This window comes from Acanthisitta chloris, unplaced genomic scaffold (genome assembly GCF_000695815.1).
Source record: "Acanthisitta chloris isolate BGI_N310 unplaced genomic scaffold, ASM69581v1 scaffold20765, whole genome shotgun sequence".
NCBI classification, from domain to species: Eukaryota; Metazoa; Chordata; class Aves; order Passeriformes; family Acanthisittidae; genus Acanthisitta; species Acanthisitta chloris.
The window spans coordinates 4,734-16,931 of record NW_008675584.1 but is presented as its reverse complement, the minus strand read 5'-3'; the positions used below and the strand labels follow the sequence as shown (position 1 = coordinate 16,931).

The following is a 12,198-nucleotide window of genomic DNA, read 5'->3' as shown; positions in this document are numbered from 1 at the left end:
ATCTTAGGATTGGATTTGTTACATAACTAATAGCAGTTATTCCCAAGGAATATTCTCTTCCTGGTAAGAGTGTGAAGTGGGTTTTTTTGCAGCAGCTTAACTGTGTATTTCCAAGAACATCAGAGAACTCCAAAGAAACTTACCTGTCTTAATCCTCACTCAGTTCAGTTTGGCTTTCAGAACTTAAATTACCAAAAGCAAGTCCTCTGGAGTAGAAGTTGAACGGAGTTGTCTCCTCCACCAGTTCAAAGGGCCAGTTATTAACTGGGATGTCTTATGTTTCTGCCAGAGTTGGGGAAGAGTGTTGGTTCCAAAACCCCAAACCAGTTCTGGAATGCTGGGAAAAGGTGAGATACTGAGTAGTCTATTCCACCCTTTACCACAACCTAATCAGGCTTTTTGGCACACTGGCAGAAGCAAAAGCTGAACACTTATCAGCTGAGACACAGCACAAGTAAAGCTCAAGGTTGCTCTCCTGTCACTGTTACAATGGTTGAAGTGGTGTTGGCTGCTGATAAAAACTTCTTGCCATTATTACAGTAGCAGTTGAAAGGAGCAGAGAGAGGACTGACACTTAATTCTGTTGCTTTTAAATAGAAACTTCAGGGGTTTGGCAGGGATTTTCTTGTACTTCTTCCTGTCCTTTTCCCTTTCCATATAAGACTGGCCTGTTTTGTATAATTGGTTCTTATGATCATTTTGGTCAAGTGTCTGTGGTTTAAAAAGCAGTAAATAGTTTTATTCTTTCAGTAGCTGTCCCCTTCCTCCCTGGAAGGAAAGAGTAGTGTCATTATAATGAGTTTGGACATGTTTCTATCATTTTTTAATGTATATTCTTACTGTATACACATTAACCTGGTTAATGTGCATGTTTTGTAGTATCTCAGCCTTTTAATGCTGCATATCTTGCTGACATTCTAAGAAGAAACTTTCTAAAATGGCCACTCCTGAGAGAAATACTGTTGGAAGCAATAGCTCTCACCAGTGCAAGCTCTATTGTTTACTACTGCTCCTCTGAGGGGGTTTTATTTCTAAAACTAAACATCATGCCAATATCAGGCCTGGAGTAGATTTTAAGCTTTAGCATTAGAGTTGATTCTGCAAATCAAACATAGCTCACCTAAACGGTAAGTGATAAATAGGTTAAGTTATGTGTGTTTTTAGGGTAAAATTCTTACTTTACCAAAGCACGATGGCTGGGAGTTTTACGTGAAATGCTACCAGGTACTTGTATCTGAGGATTCATGGGATGTGGAGCTTTAGCTGTTCAGACCTTTGAGAGATTTAAATGTCTTATTAAAGCCTATGTCTTGCCTTTTAATGAGTCTGTTGGCCTACACTATTTCATTTAATGCTTGTATCTAGCACTAAATAAAGAATCTTTCTGATTTTCCACGTGTCTTACAGCAAATCCTATTTACTTGTACAAGCTTTGTCTGCTAAGTGAAATCCATAACCACTATTAGGCAACTCCTATAGAATTCACAATTAACCCATTTTATCCATTCTTTGTATTCAGCTAGGTATGCTGTATGGCTCAACTGTGTGCACCTCCCTTAGCTCCTTTAAAAAGTGAATGCTGTAGAAAAAACTGATTCTGCTGTGCAGCTCATTTGCATTATATTTTATATGCTAAGATATTTAACTCTATAAAAATTTCACAAAATCCATTGTAAATCCACAGTGAGTAAAAATACCCAGTCTTGTTCTTTTACCACAGAAGCAGCAGCATATAGAATTTCAGTGGAGCCATCTTTTTAATGGCTGAATTTTTCCTGTTTGCATGAGTCTGCTTGTTCTTAGTGATGCAGCTTCTTGGGTTTTTTCCCCATGTTACCCTTTTTCTCTAAATTTCTAAATTTAGATTCCTAGAGGTTTCAGCATGCAGAGCACTTCAGACAGCTATTAGAGCTTTTTTTATTGTTTTGCCTATTTTAGTGGGCTAAAGAATGAGTCACATTGGGAAAGGGTATTAAGAATCTGGGAGAGTTACAGGAGGAACATAGGAGACTGGACTTGTAACTGTAATCTAACCTCTTAGTCAACGTTAACCATTACAGAAGCCTTCACTTTCCAGGAGAGAATATCTGGGACAAGCAGAAGCCACAGGTTGCAGCATGCAGGGCCTAAAGCAACCCTCAAGGAAGGAAAAATCTGAGACCCTCTCAAACATCCCCATACAAGCAGTCAAGGCACTTTGTGTCACTCATTTTATTCACATGTACAAGTTGACACTACACTATAAATATAGACAATACAGAAGCATTAAAAACAAACACTGTTTAAAAACTTTAAAAAACACATATTGCTTCAAGCTTAGATGGTATTTCCCTATTGTTTTTAAAGTGAATTCAGTGCTAACAATAACTGAGGCATCTTCCCATTCACTTGTACCCCTAATTTCCTGGGGGCTACTGTCAAGGTGTTGAGTCAGGCTTCATATATGGCTTTGCTGCTGAGTGAGCTGGAAAATTGGAACATCCAGGTTACCACACATAAGGCCTTCAGATTGCTAGCATTTGGTCCCTATCACAGTAAAAGAAGAGTCAGAGAGGCCATTATAGGTCAGTGGCACTGCATTATACCATAAAAAAATGAGAGCAGATACACTTCCCTACATGTTAAAAGTTCAATTTAAATGTGCATTTGCTACCTGGATAAAATACCTACCAAAAGTTCAGGTCTGACCCTCAGTTTTGTTAAGTTTAGCTCTAAGTTACCTATCACCTTGACTATCTTGGCTTCCAGTGAAAACATCTGTATTTCATAGTTGGAAAGATGTGACAGCAGTGACTGAACAGGCATGCTACTGCATTTTACAGGGACATTCTCACGCAGTTTTCATGGTAACATTTTACACTGTAAACACTAGTCTTCACAACACTATAGTTAAATTGCAGCATTACACATTGTAAAATTCTTGTTTCACTTAGCTAAGTACTTTCAGAAATGGAAAGGAATAAACAGTTATTTTAATGAAGACTGTGGACAACTGAGTATTTACTGTGTTCTTACCAAAAATGTTTTACTTCTGAAATAGGAGTGAGAAGTGTTCATCACTTGGCTGAATTCAAGAGTCCATGCAAGACAGAGTTCAGGACTTCCTTAATTGACAGGGAGACATTCACTCTGTTTTTTCATTTTTTGCTGAGTCCAATTTGAAGCAATACAGACACCTCCTGTAAGAGTCTATGGAGTATAGTTAAAGCTTTTACACCTGAAAAGTTCTGCTTTACAATTCAATTGGCATTTCATTTGTTAACATCAAAACACCAACAGTTTTCTAGTCCAGATACTTTGCACATACAGCTTGCAGTGATCAAACTATACTGTTTCATATAGTCTAAGCAAGATACTAGTTTTTTCAGTCAAGTAATGCCCTAATGCAGGAAGGCTACCTGACTTGCAGAATAATTTACCCCTCACTTCAGGCATTATGTTACTTAAACCCACACAGTACCAACATAGCACCCAGGATTATCTTTAGCTACAGACCATTTGAAAAAGCACAACAATGACTCACACGTCATCATTAGTGTCTCTACTATCTTCTAGTAAACACTGCTTGTGGGGAACAGCTCTTGACCAGACAAGGTTTAGAACTAGATCATTTCCTCAGTATACAGCAGCCTTGATGCTGTTGAAAATTCTCATGCTCTGTTGAACACCTGAACAAGCCTGTTTGAGATGTTGTAAGTTTGGTACCCAGTATCCAAGGAAGAGATTAAACCTTCAGTAATTTTTTAAAAGACCAACACCTAACGGGAGATATATCTTAACCAGAAGTGGGTACTTAAGGCAGGCACATAGTCATCTTGGCTCCTCCATTCTCTGTGGGAAAAGAGAACTGTAGAAATTGTCTGTCTTTGAAAGCATGGCATGGTGAGTCCAGCCCTACACAAACTGTTGAATGTGACAAAATGCACTGAGGGCACAGTCCATCTGCTGTAGTTACATAAAGCCTACAAAGCCTGTGGGCAACAGGAACTGACAGTTTTTATTGAATAAGGCTGTTAAACACTACTGAGTTGGTGCTTTGATACTGTTGTTCAGAGCTTTTGGAATTGAAACAGCATCAGAAGCAACTTAAGCATATTTACAGCAGCTATTTAAAGAGGAAAACACAGCATAAAAGGAAATTAAAAGACTTTCATATGGAATAAAGGCATCCTCTGGAAGAGTTTTTCCCAGTTTTGGGCACTGTTCTAGAGTTTTAGGAAGTTCTAGCCTGTGATGTACATATAAGTGGAAATATAGGGATTTTGCTATGTATAAAACATTCTTGATCTTACTTTACATTCCCATACTTAAAAGCTGTAAGGTGTTCAATAGGTAGCCTTGAACAAGAGTTGTCTGTATAGCTTTATGCTTAAAAGGCAGGTAAAAAAAAAAGAGATTATAATTTCATAGACTGGTCCATTTTAGCAAGATTAAAATTGTGAATAATGAAACCTTTACTGATGCAATATAATAGACACTAGGAGGCAGCAGTGCTTGGTCCTTTTACACTATTACTTTCTTTCAATAAACTTTTCACTAAGCATGTGTACTCTGTGCTGCAAGAGTAATTCCAGAGTTCTGCTTACTCACAGAGGTTGTGGAACAAACCTAGTGCAGGTTTCTGCTGCAGAAGTGCAAGTGTGTTTCCTGTGGGAAGGTGTCCGGGCTGTAAAACACAAGCTTCAAAACAAACTGAGGTAACCAACATATGTAACTAACACAACATCTGAACAAAACTTTGAAGCTCACACCTACAGCGAAAATCTGCCTAAAGCATAGTTACCAAACTGAAAAAAAAAGATAATTTACAGCCACTTGAGGGAAACAAAACCACTGAGGATATAACAATGACTGTCTTGCTATGTAGAAGCAGGACCTACCAAGTGAAAGCATTCAAATTCTATTATAAGCTCTTGTTTACTAAAGGATACACCCCCTCTTTGCTTCCCTAGCCCTTACCCCCTTCCCCACCCCCCCATAGCGAGGGGGTATGCACCAATTCTGAGAGGCAGAAAGCTTCTCAGGACTTCATTTATGAGTTTTATCTACACAATTTTCAAGTTTAAACCCTTTAATAATATACTTGTACGATACCTCCAAACAGAATGCATATTGCACTCTGACCCCCACTGAGCAGAATAGATACTCTGAAGTGTTAAAAATAGACATCCCTAGAAAGGAGCCAGCCCTCTCCTTCAATAAAAGCATTTACATGACTAAGTGCAGACTAAGTGTGGCCACAAGGTTAGTACAGTGGTACAACTCGATACTGGTAGAACAAGCAACTGCTTACTGAGCAGCAGCTATCAGATAGTGATTGTCTACATTAGTTATTTGGTCAACAGGAACAGCAACAGCAAAACTATCCCATAGCTGTTTCTTGCCCTGAAAATGAGTAGTTCATTCTAATGACCTTAGAAACAGCAATAGAAGTTAGCGTCAGCAGATTCACTAATCAAACAAGGTTGGGGGTTTTTTGAGCTTCTGTATACAGACAGTACTTGGTATTTGCCTGCCTGAAGCATCTACACTTACTAGTGCTGTTTACCAGACCCACTGGCTTCCTGTTGCCTGTCTTCATGTACTTATTTTGGTAAACATGTTAAATCAAATAGTTTTATAAATACAAAGGCACCTCCATCACACCTTTAAAGTCTTTCCTCAACACCATCTCCCCATGACTTGGACTTTTAAATAAGGGACAACAAATTATTTGTAACCAAGATGAAAAAAAGTGTTTGCTTTGACTCCCTGTATGCTAAGGTCCTTCCCTCCCACCCTCAAAACAAATCAACTGAAGCATTAGAAAAATTCCCAAAAGGGGAATTGTTCAAAAGTTTGGGTAGTTATATCTAAAAGCCTCTTCAAATGTTATGGCTCCAAGGATACACCCCACTGTGAGGTAGGTAGCCAAGATAAAAACGTTGTAACAAATATTCTAACAGCTGGAAACTCCCTATAAAAACCTTGCATAAGTAGTTTGGTTCCTTGCACCAGTGTCCTGATATGCGTAACTTCTTTTGAGGATGCCTAAGGGAATCCAACTTCAGAGAGCTCTTGCTGAGTAGCATCTCATGTACTCTGTCATCCAAGGGTTATCCGGTGGGGAGGGCTTTGTTCTCCAAGCTGTCTCTACTTCTGCCGATCGTACTCGCCTCTGAGAGAGCTTCCTTTTCTCCACTTGTCTCCTGTTCTTGGCTCGTAGAGCAGATTCGTGAATCTAAAAGACCAGAATCAGTATTACTGCAGGAAAACAGCCTAGGAACCTCTCAGGAATGCTGAGGATTGCTTTTTAATAATCCCCATTCTGAAGAAACAGGGCTTGCTAGCAAGATTATATTTTATTTCTGGGGAAAGAGGCTTGGGAGTGCTGGTGGACAGCCAGATCAATGTGAGCCAATAGTGTGCACAGGTGGTCAAGGCAACCAATGGCATCACGGCCTGTATCAAAAATGGTGTGGCCAGCAGGACTAGGGAAGTGATCATCCCCCTGTACTCGCATTAGTGAGGCCACACCTCGAGTGCTGTGTTCAGGTTTGGGCCCCTCACTCTAAAAAGGACATTGAGGCTCTGAAGCATGTCCAGCGAAGGGCAATGAGGCTCATAAAAGGTCTAGAACACATGAAGGAGTGACTGAGGGAATTGGGTTTGTTTAGTCTCAAGAAGAGGCAGCTCAGGAGTGACCTCATTGCTCTTTACAGCTACCTGAAAGGGGGTTGTAGAGGAGTGGGGGGTGGTCTCTGCTGCCATGCCTGCAATGAGAGGACTAGAGGGAGCAGCCATAAGCTGAGACAGGGGAGATCCAGATTAGATGTTAGGAAAAATTATTTCACTGTTAGGGTGTTCAGGCACTGGAATAGGTCACCCAGGGAGGTGGTGGAGTCACCTTCCCTGGAAGTGTTTAAGAGGCCTCTGGATCTGGTGCTGGAAGATACGGTTTAGGGGTTATAGCAGAGTGGCAGGTTAATGGTTGGACCTGATGATCTTAGAGGTCTCTTCCAACCCTGATGATTCTATGATTCTGTAATTTGTACCACTAACAGAAGCAGATTTTTCAAAAATATCTTCAAATTCTCTTCTGCATTATCTTTCCCACTTCACACTATTAAGAAATTGCAAAAATCTTGAATGTTTCATAGTCTTACTCAGACATTCTAAAACTTTCTATTCTCCTATTTCTACCATTTCTATTGGTTACTATGTTTGCTTGCTTTTATCTCCAGATTTAAATTGTGGCTTCCATCACAATTAGGGGAAGCAATACCTTTCAGACATTCAAGAAAAAATAACCTTTCCAGGAAAGAAGTAATCAGTTCATACTTCAAGAAACATCTTTAGTGACAAAGCACTACATAATTGGAAGCATTTCAGAAGTGTTCTGCCCATTCAGTCCAAACTCAAGACCTGAGCTTAGGTGTTCTGTAACTGTTTCTAGCATAAGAAAAGTTATAAGTCTTAGAAAGTACAAATCTTTCCTCAAGTCAGGCATCAGCCTCTTTTAGGCTTCAGCACAGAGCACCAGTCAACTATTTTGAGCACTGACCAAAGCTTATCAATTCAGCAGCAGTGTCCATTACCAGGAAGGGCAGCTTCTTTCCAAGGCTGGAAGGCCCAAGTTCCTCATTTTCCTCAGAGTTGAGCTTTGAGGAAGGAAAAGTCTGGGCTTCAAACCCCTTACAAAACAGCCCATCAAAAGTCAACTCCATCTCGCACATCGAGAACACCACCTTGGGTCATAGATTCAGACCCTACATTAGTAGTATGAAAGACAAGACACTGCAGGGATACATTGACAATTATGTTTCACCAGCCTAGGAGAGTTAAAGAAATGGATCTTTGTAACTCTCCAACCTTACTGTATCTCACTAAGCCAGGAAATAGACCTCACCTCAGCAGAATCCTGGTTCTGTCCATGTCTACATGACTTTCATTTGTGCTATTTTGCTGATATTTACACCAACCCTGTAATCCACCAGCCATCCAATAGACCATTCTGCAGTCAAAGTTTCCTGCTGGCAACCCACCAAAACAGGATGCTAGACAAGGCATCTTCGCAGCAACGCATTAGTACCCTCTCAGTGGAGCTCCTGTCCTAGAATTGCCCTAGCAAAAGTCACTCTTTCACAGCACAAGTGCTACCCCAGTGTTTAAATACCTGCCTGCTGTGGGATGCCTGATGCTAACTGCCTGCTGCTTTTCTCTTGTTTTTCATCAAGTTCAGAATGCAGAAATATATTTTCAGAGCCTGTTTTGCTGGTAACACTGCAACAACCAGAAACAAGATAGCAGAGTTTTAATTAGAACTTGCAAGTTATTAGTCAAACATGGGAAGTTTCAAAACCAATTAACAGTTAAGAGCAGTTTGGTTTGGACATGTCAAACCTTTTTATGTTTGTTGCTAGAATTTCTTGCTAGAATCTCCATGTGTTCAAATAGAGGGACCCCTGAGAAGTTTTACCTAGATATTAGACAAAGGTCTTACCTAAGCACTAAGTAGTCACTACCCTTTAATGAAACAGAAGCTTTTACTTACTTCGTTCACTGAAGCAGAAGCACAGACATTGTGAGTTTTCTGGCTTCCAGTATCCGTCTGTCTTTCTCCCCACCCATACAGAGCAAACGGATGTTTATTCTCCTTTGGTGCATCTGTCCTTTGAGGACTTTTGGCTGATTTTCGATCATTACGACTGGACAAGGCACTTCTACTTGGACGTCGTCCTGCACGGCTGGTTTTGTCTGCTTCTTTTACAGAAGTGTGTTCTACAGTTTTTTCTTGCTCCTCTTTCTCCTGCTTCTCTTCTTTTTCTTCTTTTTCTTTTTCTTTCTCTAAAGGAAAGAAAAGTTATACTTTAAGCTCCCAGTGACAACATACTAGTGTCTGATTTGCACAGCCTCTCTTAATACATCATTGAAGCTGTGCTTTTTTTAGAAATGGAAGAAGTCATTACTTCCTTAGCAACAGACATATACCTTGCTTAAATGTCTTCATTCTTTCTTTAGTGACTACAATACAGCTTTGACATACTTAATGCCCTTCACTGGTGAAACTACAGATAACCAATAGCTCCAGGCAGAATTTTAAAGACTGTTTCCAGTGATCTTGTCTTCACTGTTTCATCCTTCCATCTTTCAGACAGCAAACAGATGGACTGCTGAATGCCACATAGATGCTGCCAGCCAGCCAGAGATGAAGTCTGATAAGAGTATGTGCAATATTAAATCCCTCATATTATAAGCTTCCACTGAAAGAAAAAGCGATTCATTTTCAAGCTTCCTGTTTATACATATATCTCTATTATGGTTTTCTGTTTATGGAGGACAGGGGAGTATGAAAAGCCTTCAGTGGTAGACATCACCCTTGCTATCCTGTGAAGTATGTTGTACATTTGAAGTACCACACTCTACATGCATTACTCTCCAAAGCTCATTTCTCTCACAGGTTTAAGCCTTCCATAACAAGGGGCCAGCAATTGTCCTCCAGGCACTAGGCACAGAGTAGGGTTTGAGAGGGAGAATTGAAAGACTTCATCATTGCAGTTGTAGATCGTCACTGTAGGCTGACTCAGCATTACATAAAACATTAATTAATAAAAACACAGGGGAAAAAACCTGTTCCTTAAGACCTAATATTCTTTCAGTATAGTGCTATGAAGGAACTAGTTTTCCTTTGTGATGCCTCACAGCTAGCAGTTCTTGACTTTTCCCACATGTTGCTACTTATATACAAATATTTGGGTCTTAGACTTCAGGTGAAGGAAGCCACTACCTAGGATAGCATTTCAACACCTCATAAATCTGAGATAACAGCTAGTAAGAAAGCCATGCCTTACAATAAGATTATAAGTTGTTTTGAACAAGTCTGTTTTATAACATCATTAAATATAGTCAAGTGAATGCCCATGGATAACAATTACTGACTGGAAGAGAATGGCCAAATATTTTTCCATCTTTGAGATGTGTAAGGTGTTGTAAAGTGGTGACACATGGTCTTGAATTATTCTGTTAATTCTAATCTAAACTAATATCTTTATTGACAGCCTGGACAAGGAGATCAAGTGCACCCTCAGTAAGTTTGCAAATGACATCAAGCTGGACAGGAGTGTTGATTTGTTTGAGAGTAGGGAAGCTTTACAGAGGGATCTGAACAGAATGTTGTCAGGCATTGGAACAAGCTGCCCAGAGAACTGGTTGAGTCACCATGCATGGAGGTATTTAAAGACATGTTAGATGAGTCACTTTGGGACGTGGTTTAGTGGTGGACTTGGCAGTGCTAGGATAATTGCTGGATTCAGTTTTAAAAGTCTTTTCCAACCTAAATAATTCTATTACCTTATAATGAGCAAGTCTAATCAAATATACTGCTTACAGTACATTAGTGAAATGACCTTGGAAAAAACTAAATATACAGAATGCTGTTTACATTCTCCATCCTGCAAATCTTCAGCAGTAGTGTAGACAAGCTGGAACTGTATGCTAGCCACTGAACACAGCTCCTTAAGCATTGTGGACACAAGCAGACATTGTGATCTGAAGCCTCTGTGACTTTTAGGCCAACCATGCCTTTTATGTAAAAGGCAACTAAAGTCTTTTATTAACCTAAGAGCATATGAATCCACTAGTAACTATCCCCCTTCAGGTCCCTGCCTTTGAGCATTAGATGCTGTCTTCTGCTAAACACAGCAATACACTCAAACTCTGCTCACAAACACACCAAACTCGCAAGTTTTCTACCACACCTGTTTCTCCTTGGAACCACCTGCAAGCTGCCCCTGTTCCAAGTCTCAGCACTTTCAGCCACCACCAGCATACACTAATACGCACAGAAGGAATTCCTCCACAGGCAAAGGAGTTCATCTGGTTTAAGGCTTGCTTGCATATTGAGAGGTTGACCACAGACAACTAGTACAGATTTTACTTAAGTGTCATCTTCATTAAAAGGAGAAGGGCTGGCCAATCCTATGACAAAATTGCAAACATTCTTGCTAATTGCTGTGATTTAACTAGTCTTAAGCACATGCCCAGTCTGACACTGCTTTAATTTCACTTCTGCATTCATCCTGCTCTGATGAAATAGAAGTTACCTGCCTGGCACACTGGTTCAGCATCCATTTACTCTTGCACTCACTTGACACTTGTAGGGTAAAGCTATCAGGACTAGCTACATGCCCCAGAATTCCCATAAGGCAAGCCTTATGCTCTTTTGCTGTCTGTTAGCCTTGCCAGCATGCTTTCTGCTTGCTGCCAACCAGCACAGAGGCTCTGGTGTTGGGCCTGTTCATGCTTGCCTGTACACATCTTCCAAGGTGTACAGGTGCAGCATTCAGCTGCAAGTGATACTGCAGTACAGCTGAGCATTTCATAAAGAATAGCCTGCAATATTAAAGTACTTAGAGCTGTTAAGAAATTAAGAATGTCCCCACAAAATGACAGCAACAATAAAGCAGTCAAGGTCAAAGGAGTGACATAGCATGAATGAAAAAATGACCAGATTAATTTCACATACCTAAAAACTGGATGCACATAATTTCAGTTATGATGGCCATGGCTGGACAAAAAGCAAGCAGCAGTGACCTCAGTGTGGTATCAGACCTGCTTTGCATAGTGTCCTAGGCTTCACAGGCACAGCTTCACCTCTAAAACAAGGCAGCTCATTCATCATGGCTACACACAGGCAGCACAGAGCTATCCCCTTACAAAACACTATCTGAGCATCTCTATACACAGCCAGTCCTAGGAAGGGACTGGCCAGGTCCATTGTCAGAAGAAAGCACTGTTTTGAGAAAATAAAACACTGGGAGGGCACATATTGCTGTCAAATCTGAAACAGGAGTGCTTTCATTTTGGAAAGCTGTTCCATCCTCTGTTCAAGGGAAAATGGCATCTTCCTTCTCTGGAAAGGAGGATGGAGCAACACTGAGCTCATGAGCAGCAGGAGTGGCATTTTGAGACTTAAAAATATAGTCAAGTGGGGGCTCTGCAATTGCATGGATACTTTAGCTTTAAAAAACAAGGCAACAGCCATGCCTGGGGATGCTGCTCACTAGGATATAGCTCCAGCTGGTGCAGAAATGATTGAGCCAGCTTGTCTCAAAATAGCAATAAAAGCGTATGGGTAAATGACATGCAGAGTCCTGTGCACAGTCTTACAGTAAATGCTGTATGTCAGAGTGTACTGTGCCACTTACGAGCACCTGCTAT

The 12,198-nt window shown here is 40.4% G+C and overlaps 1 protein-coding gene across 1 annotated transcript; it reads right to left on the bottom strand.

Moving 5' to 3' along the window:
- Positions 1–5,662: 5,662 nt before the first annotated feature.
- CCSAP (centriole, cilia and spindle-associated protein) lies at positions 5,663–11,543 on the bottom strand. The gene is made up of 3 exons (XM_009075829.1): positions 11,504–11,543; positions 8,534–8,826; positions 5,663–6,220 (listed from the first exon to the last, which is right to left on the bottom strand). Exons 1-3 carry the CDS (start codon positions 11,541–11,543, stop codon positions 6,047–6,049), a joined length of 507 nt encoding a protein of 168 aa, XP_009074077.1. The 3' UTR covers positions 5,663–6,046.
- Between the last annotated feature and the right edge of the window lie 655 nt (positions 11,544–12,198).